At 39.9% G+C, this 20,013-nt stretch overlaps 1 protein-coding gene across 1 annotated transcript in view; it reads left to right on the top strand.

Moving 5' to 3' along the window:
* Positions 1–19,343, top strand: part of nxph1 (neurexophilin 1) — a 73,231-nt gene extending 53,888 nt beyond the window's left edge. Inside the window, exon 2 of the mRNA XM_004560967.2 lies at positions 17,339–19,343. Coding sequence (XP_004561024.1) covers positions 17,339–18,094 — 756 coding nt within the window. The 3' untranslated portion in view covers positions 18,095–19,343. The remainder of the gene's footprint in view (positions 1–17,338) is intronic.
* The last annotated feature ends 670 nt before the right edge of the window (positions 19,344–20,013 follow it).

The following is a 20,013-nucleotide window of genomic DNA, read 5'->3' as shown; positions in this document are numbered from 1 at the left end:
ACTGATTACTTATTTTCAAAAGTAAATAATTACTTAGTTACTTTTTAAAAACACGATTTACAACCCGAATAGGTGATAAAGCGATAGATCTTTCAGCCCAATTCTACTTTTTCTGCATAATCCATCATACAAAATGTAATCCAATGGAAAAGTATCTTTTTTAACTTGTTTTATCAGTTTTAATCTTTTAACTTTATGCATCAAGCAAAAATTTTATTATATGCAACATTCTCTGACTTGAATAAATTAGTTTAACATTTAAACCTATTTTCTACACATTCCAGCACATAAAATAAAATATTTTTTGTGTTTACACTCACTCTTTCAAATAGATGCAAGTAAAACACAGCAGAAAATAAATAAAGTCAGAGACTAGCGGTCCGGTTGCTCTATTTTCACCTGTAAAGCAGGACTGAGGTAGGCGGAGGTTTACCCTGCTCCATCTTCAATGGAAGAATCCGCGAGTTTCTCTGTGAATTTCCCATTACGTCGTAGCTACTCGGTGCTCGTTTGGAAGTTTAGGGGTTTTTTCGCTGTAAAAAGAAGTTTTTTTCCCACGCACGATGGACGCTAATGTTTTTGTTTTGCACATTCTGCAAATTCTGTGCGCCGATCTGGGTCATCCTCGTTGAGATGCTGCAGTAGCTGGAGTTTGTAAGGGTGCCATTTGTGAGTAGCTAATATCCGCCGAAGGGATGTTCAACTAATGCCACTCTCCAGTGACATGACTTTAATACCTGGTCTATAAGAGGGACAGTGCCCTACTGGACCAGAAACCGATGGCTCTCAAAAAGTTAACAAGCCAGCATCTAGAGTTGGACAACCATGATTCAGCTCTCCAAGACCACAGAATCAATGCTACACCATAAGACCCCAACGACCAAAACCACATGCAGATGTGCTTCATTTGCACTGTTTTTATTTATTTATTTTTTAAAAAGAAAAATGATTTTGCACAGTACCGTTCAATCAGAAGTGGCCTGAATGTGAGTATTTTGTGCTGTAGCACATTTTTCACATTTGCAGATTAAAAAACTATGTATTTTGTAGTTTGATATAATCCTGTCCTTTGATGGAATGAAAACAGCAATGTTCACTGGCATGCTACTAGAAATAAACTGTATCCAATGCGCTGGATAGTTTTTGTTATTAATTAAATTATAATTATAAATACAATTTCAACTGTATTATATAATGCACTTGTATTTGCATGACATTTCATACTTTTACCATTAAGTGACATCTCAACCATTTGGTAGAGATCAATATTTTAAAAACTACAGGGTCTATTGAAAAAAAATTATTGATTGTGGTTATTACTGGGAGGGATGTGAGATGGGCAAATGAATTGAATCATTTCTTCAACAGATTTGATTCAGCCATGAGGCAGTCTGCAACATCGGCTGCAGACTCACCCACCCCCACTGCTGCTGTTCCACCTCAGACACTTCACACCTCCTCTATTCACCCTGCTCACTCCCCCCCACCCCCAACTGCAGCATCCAATACACACTCAACACAAGGCTCCAGCCTGTCTCTCTCAACCACCCAGGTTAGGAGGGAACTGAGGAGGATTAATGGCAAGAAGGCAGCGGGTCCAGATGGCATCAGCTCGAGGGTCGTCAGGTCCTGCGCGGACCAACTGTGTGGGGTGATGGAGCACCTCTTCAACCTGAGCCTGAGGTTGGGAAGAGTCCCACAGCTCTGGAAAACCTCCTGTGTTGTACCAGTGCCAAAGACTTCACGCCCCAAGGACCTCAACAGCTACAGGCCGGTGGCTCTGACATCCCACCTGATGAAGACCCTGGAGCGGTTGGTCCTGGCTCAGCTTCGGCACCTAATAAGCTCATCACTGGACCCACTTCAGTTTGCCTACCAGCCTGGCATTGGAGCGGATGATGCCGTCATTCACCTCCTACATCGTTCCCTCGCTCACCTGGAGACCGCTGGAAGCACTGTGAGAATCATGTTCTTTGATTTCTCCAGTGCCTTCAACACCATTCTTCCCTCGGTTCTAAAGGACAAGCTGGTGAACTCTGGAGTGGACCATCACCTCACTACCTGGATCCTGGACTACCTCACCGACCGACCACAGTATGTGAGGACTCAGGGCTGTGTGTCGGACAGGGTCGTCTGCAGTACGGGGGCCCCACAGGGAACGGTTCTGGCTCCGTTCCTCTTCACCATCTACACTGCAGACTTCTCCCACAATTCCACCCAGTGCTTCCTGCAGAAGTTCTCTGATGACTCTGCAATAGTCGGCCTCATCACTGATGGGGACGACAAGGAGTACAGAGGTCTGACCCAAGACTTTGTGGACTGGTGCCAGCTGAACTACCTCCAGATCAACGCCAGTAAAACCAAGGAACTGGTGGTAGACTTCCGCAGGCACAAGCATTCTCCACTGCAACCACTGAACATCCAAGGTATGGACATTGAGGCTGTGGACAGCTACAGGTACCTTGGTGTTCATCTGAACAATAGACTGGACTGGACTCATAACTCAGACGCCCTCTACAGGAAAGGGCAGAGCAGGCTGTACCTGCTGCGGAGACTCAGGTCGTTTGGAGTGGAGGGCCCACTCCTGAAGACCTTCTATGACTCTGTTGTGGCTTCTGCTATCTTTTATGGCGTGGTCTGCTGGGGCGGCAGCATCTCTGCTGGGGACAGGAAGAGACTGAACAGGGTGATCCGAAGGGCCAGCTCTGTTCTAGGATGCCCTCTGGACCCAGTGGAGGTGGTGAGTGACAGGAGAACGGCGGCTAAGCTGTCATCCCTGATGGACAACATCTCCCACCCCATGCAGCAGACTGTGACAGCACTGAGCAGCTCCTTCAGTGGGAGACTGCGGCACCCACGGTGTGGGACGGAGAGATTTCGCAGGTCTTTCCTCCCCACTGCTGTCAGACTCCATAATAAAGACTTTAACTGATCAAGCACACACATCCATACATATGCAATAATACTAAGTGCAATAATCCTTTCTGTCATCGTTGTATTTTTACTCAGTTGTATATAGTATTTGTATTTGTATTCTATTTTTATCTTATTGTATATTTATTTTATTTTATTCTACTGTATATAGTATTTTATTCTATTCTGTACAGTTGTGTACTGTATTTATTCTTATTGTATTCTAATTTTTGCCTCATAACTTTTGCACTGTCCACTTCCTGCTGTGACAAAACAAATTTCCCACGTGTGGGACTAATAAAGGTTATCTTATCTTATCTTATCTTATCTTATCTTATCTTATCTTACTCACCCAAATCAATAAGAAATGCAAACAAAAAATCTTTCCATTGTTTTTTTCTTGGTGTGGACCTCAAAGGGTTAAAGATTAATATCAGTTTGTACATGCTTTAGATAGCTTTTCTTCAAATTCTTTAATTCTCACTCGCTTTTACAACTTTGTACTTTTGTGTTACTCGCAGCAACAACTCCACCTCATTGTTAGTCCATTTAAAAAACTTTTCCTTGACACTTCAAAGAGCCGGAAAGTAAATAAACGGCAGACAGAAACGAGGCAGGTCGAATCGTCTTGCGTTTCACGCATGCGCAGTACTGGAAGGTAAGCGTTTTCGGCCGTTTCAATATGGACGCACAACTCTGTGAAAAAGACTGAAAATGATAGTGTGGACGCGGAGCATTTTGAGACGAAAACGCTGTTTTCAAATTTATTTGGGCTAGTGTGGACGTAGCCTCTGAAAGCCCTCTTCTTGTCACTGAGGAGGGCTTTGATGCCCTTAGTCACCCACAGCTTGGTATTTGGGAAACGATTGGACAGTCTGAGCTGGAACAATGGGGTTGGTGCAGAAAGTTATGTAGTCGGTGATACACTCAGTAAGCCCATTGATGTCCTAGGCGTAGTCTAATGGGGGACTTAAAGCGCATTATACAACATGTCTTATTAACCAGTACAAAAGATTCATACAAGCACTTTTTCTATATTTTTTCTTTTTTCTACATGTTTTCTAATTAGTGTTCAAACTGATGAAAATATTGGAAAAACAACTTGGGGTTCAATATCTTGCCCAAGAATACTTGCAAAATATTCCTGGCCAAGATACTGGTGCAAACAGGGCTTGAACCACCAACCTTCTGATTAGTACCTTAGACCTTGGGCTGCTGGTGATGTAATGTTGTGTGCATATTATCTTTACACACCATGAGCCCCTACTACTACCTGAGGATCATTTAATTTTTAATTCAATTCAATTTTTTTTATACAGTGGGTAAAATAAGTATTGAACATGTGACCAGTTTTCTAAATGTAAATGTATTTCTAAAAATGCTATTGACATGAAATTCTCAGCAGATGTCTGTAGCAACCCATTCAATCCACACATGCAAAGAAATTAAATCATAGATGTCCATAAATTAAGTTATGTGTAATCTAAATTTTAATTCAATTAAATGTAGTTGTTATAGCACCAAATCAAAGCAATAGTTTCCTCAATGAGCTTTATATTGTAAGATAAAGACCCTAAAATATAATGAGAATTGACACGGAGAAAAAAGTGTTGAACACGCTTACAGAAAATTATTTAATAGTTTGTACAAAAGCGTTTGTTGGTGATGACAGCTTCGAGACGGCAACACAAGACAACCACAATTAATGAAGGAGAGGGACAACGGCTAGGTTACAGTCAGGCAGTTTTTATTGATGGTTTACTGTGCCTTGACAATCATAAACTCAAACAAATCAAAATTAAGAAATTAAATTAAGAAAACAAAAAGAGGCTGACTTCTTTCCTAAGGTCTAAATAAAACAATACACAAAACAAAAGGTCTGTCTAGCTGCTTGACAAAAAAAGGTCAGTCAAAACATACAAAAGTGGCATCAAGCGTATAACCTAGTGTTTTTAACAATAAATGCCCAGTTGCAAGTGTATGGGGTACCCCAATCTTACCTGTCCAGCCTCCCACCAAAACACTCACATACACATAAGCCTACAAACAAACGTTTAGAGAACATCAGAAGCTGGCCAGGAAGCTGCTCTTTTGTAATGATCCCTGGCAAGCGATTGGTCTGCAGCCGTCCCCAACCCCTGGGCCACGGACCGGTACTGGTCGTTTGGTACCAACAAGAGTTGAGGTTCGGGCGTGAAATGTGTAGTTTTCAAGGGTTTTATTGATTTTTATCATTATTTTTAATAGTTTTTATTGTTAACTCAGTTTCCCTGGGTCTTTTCCTGTGTGTTATGAATAAATCTTACTTTTTTTGGTACCTTTACAGGTTTTATTTGTTGTATTTTTCCGCGACAACTTAAAGGCCGGTCGTGAAAGTATTGTCGGACATAAACCGGTCCATGGCAAAAAAAGGTTGGGGACCGCTGGGCTACTGTGCCCAGATTAGCCAATAGGCATATGCCAATTATCTTTGAATGGGCCAATAGGTGGAGGCTTGACACCTGAAAGACAAGAGCAACAGAAAAACAAAGTGCTGTGTATCATGGCATGTGACAGTCTTGCTGAAACATCCATCCTAATTTCATCTTCATCATCCTGTTAGATGGCGGCAGGTTTTGAGACAGGAATGTCTCGATACATTTTTCCATACATTCTTCCTTATATGAAGTGTGCCATTTGCAGAAAAATCGCCTAATATGTGTGTGTTTAGTTAGTTTGTTTGTTTGCTTGTTTTAATCAATTTTAAATCATGCTTTTTATTTGTTTTTGTTTCTAATGTCTCTGTAAAGCACTTTGAATCACCTTGTTGTTGAATTGTGCTATACAAATAAATTTGCCTTGCCTTGCCTTGCCTAATACCATGATGTTTCCACCTCCAAACTTCACAGTTGGTATGGTGTTTTTGGGTTGATGTGCAGTGACTTTTAAAATCCAAACACGGTGTGTATTAAGGCATCAAAACAGTTCAATTCTGGCCTCATCTGAACAGACTATATTGTCCCAGTATTTCACAAGCTTGTCTAAATGTTGATCAGCCAGCTTTAAATGCACCCCCTTTTCACTTCATGTGTTCAATATTTTATTCCTTGGTCACGCCTTATTATTACTTATAATTTATGGACATCAGTGCTTTGACTTCTTGGCATGTGTGGGTTGGATGGGTTGTTACATCTAGTGAGAATTTTATCGCACCTTTAGAAATATATTTACTTAGAAAATTGGTGACATGTTCTTTTAGTGATGTGTTCAATACCTATTTTTCCCGCAGTATAGCACTAAATCAATACAACTGTTGCCTTAAGGCTGTCATAATGCTGTCTAATACAGACCCAGGAAGCAGGCTCAGGCGAATGAATAAAGACTGAGTGTTTGGGGAGGTGGAGCCAAGTGGGGAGGAAGTGGTGACTTGTGGAGAAAATCATGAAAACTGTAGACTCCACATGACAAAGGTGCTTTAGATTGTAAGTTAAATCAATACATTTTCTCCTATGAGAAAATGCTTTAGCAAACTCGGGAAAGAAAAAATCCCTTTTAACAAAAACAGCTAGACTCAGGGAGGGGTGGTCATCTGCTGTGACTGGTTGGAGTAAGGGGGAGGAAGATATGACAAACAAAGGAAGAGTGGAAGAGAACTAGAGATTAATAATAACTAGTGATTAAATGCAGAGTGGCGTATAAACAGTGTGTGAAAAAAAAGGTGAATGAAGAAGAAATCATCATCATGGGAAGCCCCCAGCTACCTTGACCTATTACAGTGTAACTAAGGGGGAATTCAGTGACACCTGATCCAACCCTAACTATATTCTTTGTCAAAAAGGAAATTATGGGTAATTCACATTATACTGGGGCAACTTATTTTCAAAAGTAATTAGTTACTTAGTTACTTAGTCACTTTTCAAAAACATGATACACAACCTGAATGCGTCACAAACCAATAGACCTTTTGGCCCAATTCTATTTTTTCTGCATAATCCATTATATAAAAGTGAATCAAATTGAAAAGTGTCTTTTTAAAAATTAGTTTATTACTTTTAATCTTAACTTAATAAACATTGCGTCCAAAAAAAAAAATTAAATTCAACAATCTTTGACTTTAATAAATTTGCTTAACATTTAAACATATTTCTGCACATTACACCATATTTTAAGAAAATAAAGGCTTAAACTGTATTTCTGCATATTCCAGTATATAACATAAAATTATTTTTTGTGTATACACACACATCCTTTCACATAAATACAACAAAAAAAATAAAGAAATAAAATAAATAAAATTAACAATAACATCTTTTAACAGTTGGTAAAGTGCAGAGAGGAGTAATAATGAGATTACCAAAACAGAAAATGCTATTGCATGCTACATATAGGCTGTTAATCCAGTCTCATTTTGTGGCAACCCTGAAAAAGACCGATGTTTTATTGTTTTCTTTTGGACTGAAACAGTGGTTATATCGCATCAGCAGAAGCTTCTCAAACCTTCTATCAGACAGTCTGTTCCTTTTGGGGAAAGCACCAATCCACCTAAACTGAACAGCCGTTCCACTGGTGCACTGGATGGAGTTGGCCTGTTGTATTTCATGTACATCTTTTTGAGATTTGGAAACTGATTCAGAATCTCAAGCTCATAGTCTGACCTTAAATAGTCGGTTACTTCTTTTTCTGCTGAGAAAAAGCATTTGGCTGGCTGGCATTTGGGACACATTAGTGTTGTCAGTTGCAGGAGCAGCTTTACGACACCATGTTATCAGGAGCTCCTTCACATACTCTCCTACACTCATCTCTCAACCAACAAAGTTTAAACTTGGGACAAGTGGCCGCTGCGAGAAGTCCTTCTTGGCTGTCCAGAACAGCATCAAGTCTTGAGGGCCTGTAACATACAATATGATGCATCTAAGAATAAAATTATTTTACTATATAATTACCTATTGTCATTATTTTGTGGGCTTTACTGCCCTAAACCATCTATATTTTCTATTATCAATACTGTATGAGATTTAATTTTGCTTTTGTTGATATTATGATTAATATTCATAATCAATGATGATCAATATCCCTGATATTTAACAAGGGGTGAATACTTGGTCTTTTATTCTATCATTTTAATAATTGTACACGCTGCTTAAAACTACGTATAACATCCACCCACTGTGAAGCGTATAATAAGTTTAACAAATCCACCCAAAGCAATTATCCAATAATAATCTTACCTTTACAGAGGTCTTTCTAGAGAGGTCATCTAGAGAGGTCATCTTTCAGGGCAAGCGTCTTTGACATCAGGCTTGTGAGTGTTGGTAGTAAAGCCCCATAGGTGCACTCATCCCTTTGTAAGATGTCCAGAGCCACTGTCAGGGGCTTCATCACAGCACAGTACTCTTTCAAGAACTGGTACTCCCTTTCATTAAGGCACTTGATTCCCAGTTTTACACAGAGGGGATTAAGTTCATTTAAGGGAATTGTGATGATTCTAGAAATGGCCTCATACAGGTAATTCCACCTTGTGGATGTCAGTACCATTAGGTTTCCTCTGGCTGACTTCCTCCACCTGTTCAGAGGCTAATGTTGATCGACTTCCTTTAGTCCAAAGAGCAGAACATTTTGCAATGCTACTCCTATATGCAGTCTTGGTGTCTGCACAGGAATTTAGATGTTTGTCAACATCGCTTGTTGAAATCAAGTTAATTGTGTGCGATGCACATCTGTAGTGTTGAGGGAGGCTAAACTGTGCATCACCAGATGTGGTTGAAAGAGCTTCTATGACATCAGTAAAGGTCGGTTCCTCGTCATCACCTTCTTCATTTTCAGATTCAGACTCCAAATGACAGGGCTGATATACTCTGAATGCTTTAGGAAAATTAGATGCATTATCCATTACAGTGGCAACAACTTTGTCTTGTAGTCCATATGATGAATGGATTTCTTCAATCTCTGCTCCGATTACATCATAGATATGGCTGCCTTTAATTCTCTTGCATGCTAGGGCGGCCTTGTTGCATTGTAATGTGGAATTAATCCAGTGAACTGTTACACCCATAAAGCTTTTATTATTTACCGTCCAGATGTCAGCAGTAGTGGAAACAAACTCTGCCTCTTCGAGTGTAGCCTTTAAGTTAGAGGCAAGGCAAGGCAAGGCAAGTTTATTTGTATAGCACAATTCAACAGCAAGGTGATTCAAAGTGCTTTACAGAGACATTAGAAACAAGAACAAATAAAAAGCATGATTTAAAATTGAATAAAACAAGCAAATAAACTAACTAACTAATTAACAAACAAACAAACAAACAAACAAACAAACAACAGTATATAAAATCAAAACAGATAAAATCAGAACAGTAGATAAAATCAGTAGTTAAATGTAAGTTTTGAAATTTAAGCTTAAAGTGTGGATTTGGTGCTTTATTCAAATGCAGCTGAGAACAGGTGAGTCTTCAACCTGGATTTAAATAAACTGAGTGTTTCAGCTGATCTGAGGCTTTCTGGGAGTTTGTTCCAGATATAAGGAGCATAAAAGCTGAATGCAGCTTCTCCGTGTCTGGTTCTGACTCTGGGAACTGATAAAAGACCGGATCCAGATGACCTGAGGGATCTGGATGGTTCATACTGGGTCAGGAGGTCATTGATGTATTTTGGTCCTAAACCATTCAGAGCTTTATAGGCCAGCATCAGAACTTTAAAGTCTATCCTCTGACGGACAGGCAGCCAGTGTAAGGACCTCAGAGCTGGACTGATGTGGTCCACTTTTTTGGTCTTAGTGAGGACTCGAGCAGCAGAGTTCTGAATGAGCTGTAGTTGTCTGACTGATTTTTTAGGTAGACCTGTAAAGATGCTGTTACAGTAATCAAGCCTACTAAAGATGAATGCATGGACTAGTTTTTCCAGGTCCTGTTGAGACATCAGATCTTTTATCCTTGATATATTCTTGAGGTGATAGTAAGCTGACTTTGTTATTGTCTTAATGTGTTTTTCTAAGTTTAGGTCTGCATCCATCACTACACCCAAATTTCTCGCCTGGTTTGTGGTTTTTAGATGTATAGATTGAAGTTCTCTGGTGACCTGTAATCGTTTTTCTTTGGCGCCAAAGACTATTACCTCAGTTTTGTTTTTGTTTAGCTGGAGAAAATTGTGGCACAACCAGTCATTGATTTCCTCAATGCATTTACCAAGAGCCTGTACAGGGCCTCGGTCTCCTGGTGACATTGTGATATATATTTGTGTGTCATCTGCATAGCTGTGATAGTTTATTTTGTTGTTGTTTATAATCTGTGCCAGTGGGAGCATGTAGATGTTAAACAGAAGGGGTCCCAAGATGGAACCTTGGGGAACTCCACATGTGATACTTGTCTGCTCAGATGTGAAGTTACCTATTGATACAAAGTATTTCCTGTTTTCTACGTATGTTTTGAACCAGTTTAGTACAGTTCCTGAAAGACCTGTCCAGTTCTCCAGTCGTTTGAGTAATATGTTGTGGTCAACTGTATCAAATGCTGCACTGAGATCCAGTAAAACTAGGACTGACATTTTTCCACTGTCTGTATTCAGACATATGTCATTAAACACTTTGGTCAGAGCGGTTTCAGTGCTGTGGTTCTGTCTAAAACCTGACTGGAAGGCATCGTAGCAATTATTCTGTTTTAAGAAGTAACTGAGCTGTTGAGAAACTGCTTTTTCAATGATCTTACTTAAAAATGGGAGATTTGAGATCGGCCTGTAGAGTTCATTTTGTCATATTCTCTCTCAAGGTATCCTACAAATGACTTTCTCTGGGGCAGCTTGACACCACTTTTAGTTGGTATTTTTCCTACAATGCTTCGGAATGATTCAGAGTCTACAGTGGAAATAGGCAACATGTTCTCGACGATATAGGCAGCGACGAGCTTCTTCAGTTCAGCGGCACTAAGTCCTGTCGCTCTTATGTCTAGTTTAATCTGTTTAGCAGGAGTGGGTCCATCTGAGCCACAGCGGTCATTTCAGTGGGGGGATCCTGGGGGTTTTCTGTCAATTTAACATTCTTGTGCTAGGTGCTTGCTCAAGTTGGAAGCGGAATTTTTTGATGTGGAAGTTTTCTTCCTATGCAGAGTGTACAACGTATGCTTATGTTTTTGTTGCTTTTGAAAAAGTCAAATTCAAAGTAATGTCGGTATTTCCAAGTATTAAATGATGCACGATCGTACTCCATCCCTCGCTCCATGTTTTCTATTGTTGATTTACATACGTGCTTCCACAGCCGTCGCACACGCTTGCGTCATTGTCATGAGACACTCTCTCAAACAAAATCACAGTTTAGTAACGCAGTAATGCAGCGTGCTTAAGGGGAAAGTAAGTGTAATCGAATTACTTTTTTTTGCAATCGTAATCCCTTAGTTTACTCGTTACTTGAAAAAAGTAATCAGATTACAGCAATACAGTAATTGTAACATGTTACTGCCCATCTCTGAATATTAATAAAATATGTTTGTTTGTTTGTTTTTGACAATTCTTGTAATCACACAACATCCACTTCACATACAAAATGTTACATATATTAAAAAAAATTCCCTCTTGCGCCCCTCTGTATCTGTAAGTCCAACAGGGTCTTAGCCTCAGTCATTCTCGACCGCCCTAGGGAGCTTTCCCTATTTTGCCCTCGGTATTTCCATACTCACACAGATGTTTCTGTATACTATGCCACTTGGTTCTGGCGTTCCATGTATGCCCTGCCTGCTAGCATCTTGGGAATCTTTACACATCCTGTACCTGGGTTCTTGCCTGGTGTGATAGACCCCAGCCTCTATGGATCTTGTGCTCAGAGCTTGTTCCTGTGCTGCCATGATTAGTGCCTCTGTGCTGTCTTTCAGACCAACCTAGTCAAACCACTGGTAGGATTTCTAGATGTCAGCTGCTTCCTCTATCTACTGGATATATACACAGTACCGGGCCTGTCCTTTAGTGATGGTTCTTCCTCTTGCCCTCTTTCTTGGGCTTCTGCTACCTGAGGCATTCACTAAGTACACAATCAGTTCTGGCATTCTTCCTGATGTACTCGAGAGTGTTCATTGTGTCATCCTGGTCTGTGGTTCTGACACTCACCAGTCCCCAGCCTCCTTCCTTCCGCTTAGCGTACAGTCTCAGGGTGCTGGACTTGGGGTGAAACCCTCTATGTATAGTCAGGAGTTTCCTTGTCTTGATGTCAGGGGCTTCCATCTTCTCCTTTGGCCAGCTTATTATTATTATAATTATTATAATGCTCAAGGGTTTTAATTACAACATATTTAATTTCTTAAGCTTAGATACTCTTTTCTGAACTTTGCCATTAGGGTTAGGGTTAGGGTTAGGGGCAGCTGTGGCTACAATGTAGCTTGACATCACCAGTGTGTGAATGGGTGGATGACTGAATGTAGTGTAAAGCGCTTTGGGGTCCATATGACTAAAGCGCTATACAAATACAGGCCATTTACCATTTACCATCGCTCTGGCAGAAATGGCGCTAGAGCCAGAGTAGGGGAGAGGCGAGCTGGAACAAACCATTTTGGGAGGGGGGTATCTATGCTTTTGTTGTTAAAATGTTATGTCTCAATTAAGTACTGTATGTTTTTTATATTTTTAGTAGTGTTTACACAAACAGCAAATATTGTCAAAAAAGTGAGAACTCTTTGATTAATTTTGATTCATTGGGCTAAAATCGCCCCTGGTGAGATGGTATTTAGATTTGATTTGATATACCTTTATTAGTCCCACAAAGGGAAATTTCATAAGGCTGCCGACCTATTGTACGCAATGGCGGCGCCATCTTACCCTCCGACCATACATACATTACACAAAACATCACATGGGGAAGACAGGTCAGAGAGGTATAACAATGAAAAATTTGGAGGAAAGATAAGGAGAAAAAATAACTCCCCCCAGACTGAGCTCCAACAGGGAGATCAGTTTGAGAACAGAAAAAAACACCTCTGCACATGAAAAAACTCTTAATACACCAAAGAAACACATGACAAGCAACAGGGGTGGGTAAAGGGTGAGAGACAGCCGAATTAGACAGTACATCCGGGGCTGCGTGCACTGGTCTCCTTGATCCACCGTCAGCATCGGAAGGGAATAAGCGTCGAAGGCGTTTGGAAAGGGAGGGGGGATGAGTGTGTGCATATCAGTGTATATGTATGTGTGTGTGTGTCCAGAGTTCAGCTGAGACAGTGTCCTTCGCCCTGCTAGGCTAAGTAAACAGTTTTCCAGCCAACCCAGGTGGCCTTGCATGGAATGGGAAGGAACAGACTAAACACAGTCGTTATCAGGGTGTTGTTGTTCAGCTCCAGCCTTGAGACCGCAGCTGGCGCCGAAAGGGTATCCGCATGAAGTGATGGTGCTTTTTACTTTAGTGCGAACAGCTCATATGAATTTCAAAGCAGTTCTACAGTCCAACACTGGTCTCTCAATCTCCCGTTGGAGAGCCGTGAGCTTCGCCATACTAGCGTTCTGTGATGTTGTCATTTCTTGTGCTCGAGGAGCCGATTCTGAGAACTCACGACAGTGTGCCTCCCCGAGATGTCATCCAATTTGCACCCAGAGATGTTATTCTGAGCGAGCCCTTCCGAGATGTAATCCAGTCTGCAGTCAGAGATCTTATTCTGAGTATTCACAGCAGCCGTAGCCTCTCCAAGATCTTATCCGTGCTGCACTCAATGAGCCCATTTTGAGAAACTCACGCCTCTCCCATCGTTTCAATCCCAGTGGGCAGCCTTGTGGGGGTTTGAACAGCCGGTTCCGCTTTCTAAATTCTTCGATAAGTCAGGGCCAAGCCAGCTCCGATCAGCCAGAACCCTGTTATCATGGTTCCGAATAGGTAGATATCTTCAGCACTCAGGCTCACCCGAGCCCAAACTTCTCATTGAGAAAGGGTGTCAATTGCATTTAGGGACCAGTTGATCCAATCCATAATTCCTCTTTTAGGTTTTAGAGAACAGACTGTGAGAGAGTGTTCCAGGGAAAAGTAATACAAAAAACACAAGACTAGACAAGGACATAAGAAGCTAAGCAGGGAAGCTAAGGGAGAGGAGGAGGAGGAGAGGAGAAAAGTGTGACCGCCTTCGTCAAGAGCAAGAGCAGGATTTACTAAGTTAGATCTGGAAACAATGAATGTCTTTTCAAAGCTAGGACTTTTTGGGTCTCTTTTTATTCCAAGCTTTGCTTTTATCTTGATTATTTTCAATTTGGTATGATACGCAACAATTTTCATCTTGTAAGCAGGCAGAAAAAAACAAACAAAGAGAGGAGGACGATCTCTTCATGTTTTTAAGTTTGCATTAACTATTCATTTTTTGTTGGTAAAAATTAATTAATGACTATTATTTTTGTATCTTATAAGAATTCAATGATGATCATTGCTTTTTTTAACTGCCATTAATTCAAGGTAACATTAGGGTTACAATTAAACAACATGCACATTTACACTAAGATACCTTTCTGTAAAAGTATCTAAACTCTTCAGGATATTTTCTGGGCACTTATTTATTTTTAATGTTTGCATATTTGTCAAACTTACATGTTTCAGATCATCAAACAAACCTGAAATCTGAAGTAAATACAAACCTCTGGTTTTTAATCATGATTTCACTAATTGAGTGGAAAAAACCTTCCAAACCTACCTGGCCCTATGTCAAATGTAACTGTTCCCTAAACTTAACCATTGGTTATCCAACACTTTGAAGCTAAAACTACAATCAACTGCTTGATGAAGAAGATGATTGTGATTGTGATCGTTGATAATGAAGCTTTTGCATTGCTGTGGAGGAATTTTGGCCAAATCGTTGCAGAATTGCTTTAATTCAGCCACATTGTAGGATTTTAAACAAACATTATTGGCATAACCATAACTTTCTTCAATAGCAAGGTCCTGAATATTATTTATTAATTACTTACTACTTATTTTGTGGGGTCTTTACCTTACAGCATAAAGCACCATGAAGTGACTGTTGCTTTGATTTGGCATTAATTAAATAAAATTCAATTAAATTGTTATTGCGTTAAAGAGAGTTGAATTGAATGAATACTATATCAACTTGTGAAATGTGTTCTACATTTTAAAATGTTTGATTTTCAACAAAGAATATAAGTTTAAAAAAATTAAATAAATACAGACTTCCTGTGTGCAACTTGCATATTATTTCTGTCCCCATAGGTTCACTGTGGGTACTCTAGCATTCTCCATGGTTCACATTTATGTTGGGGTAGCTGGATGAATCTAAACTTGCTATAGTGCAGATCTCCCTGTTCGCCGACAGCATGTTTGCAAAAGCCAACATCTCACAGATTCTGAAGCTGCAGTTTTCATCACCCTCTGACCAAAATTCACTGAACAAGCATAAATAAAATCTGTTCTCTGCATTATTTGCTTGCTTATTACGCACCAGTCTACCGTTGTGTGCAGTGTAATTTAAACTTTTACAAATTATACCAAATTACAAAAGCTATGTCTCTAATAAAACCTTTCTTCAGTTTTTGATCTACTGCAGGGTTCTAATGCAAAATCGAATCCAATCAAATCGGGATCTTGTGAATCGGAATCGAATCAGTTATAGGAATCAGTGACGATACCCAGCCCTAGCTGTCACCCTGTCCAGTCTTCCTGTGGCTTTAATTGGATATGTGGTCAAGAAAATGGATGGATGGAATAAAAGTTTCTTCCATTTGAAAAAAAGTGTCACTTTAATCATAAGCACACTTACATACACAAGTGGGTTCTAGTATGACAGCTCATTTTAAAGCAGAAGGGTTGAACAGTGTTTTCATTGTCAGTTTTTAATGAATTTGGTGTTACAATTTGGCAAATGTAACATCAGTACCACAATCTACAAAACAGTTTTAATAAAATATACAAATGTCAACCTCAAGTCATTAGAGAAGAGAGAGGATCACCACATTATTTACCCGGAGTGACTTGGCTGATTAAAGACAGACTTTGTACCTCAATTTCTCAGTGTAATTTATTTAGTACTATGTTAGATGTGATCTCTGTATATAGTACATGTCAGTCATGGAAAGGCTTGAAAGGGAAGAAAAATTACTCACATTTGTCAAAAACAAAAGATAAATCATATAAAAAAAGGATTGCTAGATGTTTACTTTAAAATTAATATATAATACAGATTTAAATCTCCATCCTTCTGGCAGTCGAGGACATCTTTACGGTGCAGATGCATTCTTATTTTAACAGTGTGTGTAAAACCTTCTAGATGGTTTTGTGTGATGATGAGAATACATATGCATGTAGCATCCACGCTTTATCTATAGGCTGTTGTGTCACGGGTGTAAAAAATGAAATGTGTAGCCTACTTTTAGGTTTGACAATTTAGGATTTTTTTGTTTGTTTATTTGTTTTTTAACAGTGCCAAGTTGTAAAAAGTTGCCTCAAGAAACATCATTTTGCACATTTTAAAAAACAGGAGGCATAGAAAGTATTTGCCAGTGGGACACAATCCTTGTGGTGAACTTTACACTGGGTTTTTGGGGGGTTTCAAATCTATAGAGACGCTGTGTTTAGAGAACCTGCATCTCAGCTGTTCTGATACACCAGACACATAAGCGATCAATAAAGGGTTTTGGCTGGGCAGCCGTTGACCTTCTCTCCTGGATCGCTTGGAGCACCCTTAGGTGTCTTACCAGTTTTGACAAATGTCCAGCTGGGATAACCACATTTACTCATAGCCTTTTTCATATGATGTTCTTCTGCTTCCCTGGTCTGTAAGGATCTTACAATGCTGTGACTGCAGCCATTCGCCAACTCTATGTGAATGGTATTCTTGGTCATTGATCAATAGCCATGACAATTTGCATATGATCATGAAACTGACCCCACAGTCCTCTGTTAATCAGTGGTGCCATTTTCAGTCATTAAGCAAATGTACAGTTTATCCAGGGGAACAGAAACAATTTTTTGGGGATTTCCTTACCCACATGATGGAGCATGCATCAAAACCTTCCATGTAAACACTGCATGTCATTCCATACAGTACCATGAAGATCGATCAGCCATAAAATTAAAACATCCTGCCAAATATTTTGTATATCCCCTGAGTACTGCCAGAACAGCTCGCTGACACATCAGGCATTACAAGCCAGGACCAAGGTGCAGGGACAGGGTGTTGTGTGGTAGAAGATCCTCTGGGTGTTGTGTTATGATGCGTATGGACTCTCTGGATGGTATGTGTCAAAGTAACATCCACATTAATACCAGGGTCCAAGGTTTTAATACAAAACATTAAATTTGAATATTTTCTTCACGTTTTCAATTTTCAAACTTTTAACGTTGTGACTAACTGGTGTAGATATGCACCTGGTGAAAGGAATGTTTTCTCATTTGCAATTTGCTCATTTCATAGATATCTAGATCCTAACGTAGCATCCTCATATTGATGTAAACTCTCAGCTAATAGATGTTTTTTACTCTCTTCCCCAGGTTACAAGTGCTCATCCTTCAAAGTCAGACATTGTCAAATCAGGAAATCTGAAATCCACACTTAAGCATATATGGACACAAAGTAATAAGGAAATGTCCATCAGTAGGCTGCTATCACAGACTCTACAAGGCAAGGAGAACAGCACAGCTTTGGATCTTCACTATGACACTCCAGAGCCCTATTTGGAGCAGGATCTTTGGGATTGGCTGAGAAATTCCACGGACCTGCAGGACTCACGACCACGGGCTAAACGGCGGCCTATGGTCAAGACAGGAAAGTTTAAGAAGATGTTTGGCTGGGGGGACTTCCATTCAAACATTAAGACAGTTAAACTTAACCTGCTAATCACTGGTAAGATTGTAGATCATGGAAATGGCACCTTCAGTGTCTACTTTCGCCACAACTCCACAGGGCAGGGCAATGTGTCTGTTAGCTTGGTCCCTCCAACAAAGATAGTTGAGTTTGATGTGGCAGCACAGCAGTCCGTCATTGATGCCAAGGACTCAAAGTCCTTCAACTGTCGCATAGAATATGAGAAGGTTGAGAAGGGTGCCAAGAACACACTCTGCAACTTTGACCCATCCAAGACATGCTACCAAGAGCAAACTCAGAGCCATGTCTCCTGGCTTTGCTCCAAACCATTCAAAGTCATCTGCATCTTCATTTCCTTCTACAGCACCGACTACAAACTGGTGCAGAAAGTGTGTCCAGACTACAACTACCACAGTGACACTCCCTACTTTCCCTCTGGCTGACATTTCCATACACTCACAAACTACATAGTGGTCGAGTGGAGAACAGACTAGGACTTCTATCCAGGCCAGAGACATTTGTATGTTAGCCCTTCTGTCCCTTAACATGTCCATATCAGAGTGTCAACTATGCCCAAATGATTCCCCAAATGATTCCCCTGTTCAATCTTCTGAAAGAGCAAAGAGCAACTTTCAATTCTTACAAAATGTGCTAATTGTAAACTGCTTAAAAGTAACCTTGGATTACCAGTTAGAATTTTATCCCTTAATTATGATTTATTCCAGCTGAATTTTGTCGAAAGCAATGGCATTTGGGTCATCTTGGGTTAGTACTAGTATGAATTGTTCATTATTGAACTCTGCTCTTTCTTGTTGTTATTTTTACATCACACTTGTAGTCCAACTGAATGTTAATAACCTTGTTTTCTTTTAGCATATTTCAATATACAGTGTATTAACTCTTGATAGTATATGGACTGTTTGCCCCTGCTGTACCAGTTTCACTCTGCGTTTTATTCTGAATAATGGAAAGAAAATTAGCTCCTTGTTTAAAAAGAATGAAAACTATCCTTCAAATGTTATTAGAAAAAGAGGCTGAGGATGACAACAAAGATTCAAATGTGAGTGTGATGCTGTTAGAAATGTGAGGTAGTTTAATAAGTGAGGTTACCAGGCTGGCTTCTTCTACAGTCAGTTGAGAAAACCTGTTAACAACAGACTTTCAGATAGTGTAAGATGATCAGTCCTCGGTCATCATCAGAGAGCTTTTTGCGATAACGAACTTAACCAGCTACTGAGTCAGTTAGATGACTGGCCTATATTTTGAACTGACAAAATTCCGGATTAACTGACTGATCAGTGGGTTCTTGGGGATAAGACTTGTTCATTGTCAATTAATATAGCAAATGTAATGTATTGAATTCTATATATTAGAGCTTAATTTGTATGAATGGTTTGTATTGTACATAGTTTATCCAAATTATGCTGCTTCTGTATATGCCCCATGAGCTGTGTTTTTGACCACCTCTGCTAAGTCCTCTTGAAAGTCCGTTTATGCTTGTTCTTGGTTCCTCTAACACAGAAAATGATGTTGCAGCCCTAGGTGTGAATGTCATGAAAACAGAAATCATGTACAGAAGATTTAGAACTGACTAAATATAATAAAAGTATTGACTTAAATTTTCTTTACTGGGTTGGGGGAAGGTTTGGGGATGAAGATGGATTAAAGAAATCAGAAATTTTATCAATTGAATTCTGGTATGTGTGAGTTAATTAAATCAGTAATGATTTGTTCAAGGTTTGTGGCAAACCATCATACCCATCTTTGTAGGACAATGGGCTACAATGGCAAAGGAAAATTTATTATAATAAACTGAACTGCAACAAAGTACAGGAAAAGACTCAGGTTTCACTCAAAATTCAAGCTTTCACAACATTAAGGAGATGTTATATGTTTCTCCATTATCTTGGATATCTGTGTGATGAGTCCTACCCCATCTAACACAAGATTTGTTGCCTAAAACATGAGCAACAGTGAGAGGCACAAAAAATGTAATTTTAAATGAATTGGTGGTATCTCATAAATACATATGTGTGTGCTTATTGAGGTTTGGTCACACATATATTAAACACCTCTAGAATAACTAATAGGACTATGTCATGGCTGCTGCGTGAGTCCCAAATGCAGGACTCTGGAGATCAGCGGCACAGATGGTGCAACTCTGAAGGCCGACCGGGAGTCCATTGGTGCAAATCTCAAGGAAGCCTGTGAAGGTGAGGGAGCAGGTTCACAGGTTTGTGATCACTTGGTAGGTGGCCAGTGATGGCAACAGCAACCCTTTGTCAGAGGCCGTTGACGAAAGAACGTCGATGGAAGTGATGGAATACCTCTGGTAGCATGGCTGATGGCTGATCTTGATGGC

Source organism: Maylandia zebra, linkage group LG22, assembly GCF_041146795.1.
Source record: "Maylandia zebra isolate NMK-2024a linkage group LG22, Mzebra_GT3a, whole genome shotgun sequence".
In the NCBI taxonomy this organism is placed as follows: domain Eukaryota; kingdom Metazoa; phylum Chordata; class Actinopteri; order Cichliformes; family Cichlidae; genus Maylandia; species Maylandia zebra.
The sequence above is the reverse complement of the archived record's forward strand: the minus strand, read 5'-3'. Positions and strand labels throughout refer to the sequence as shown.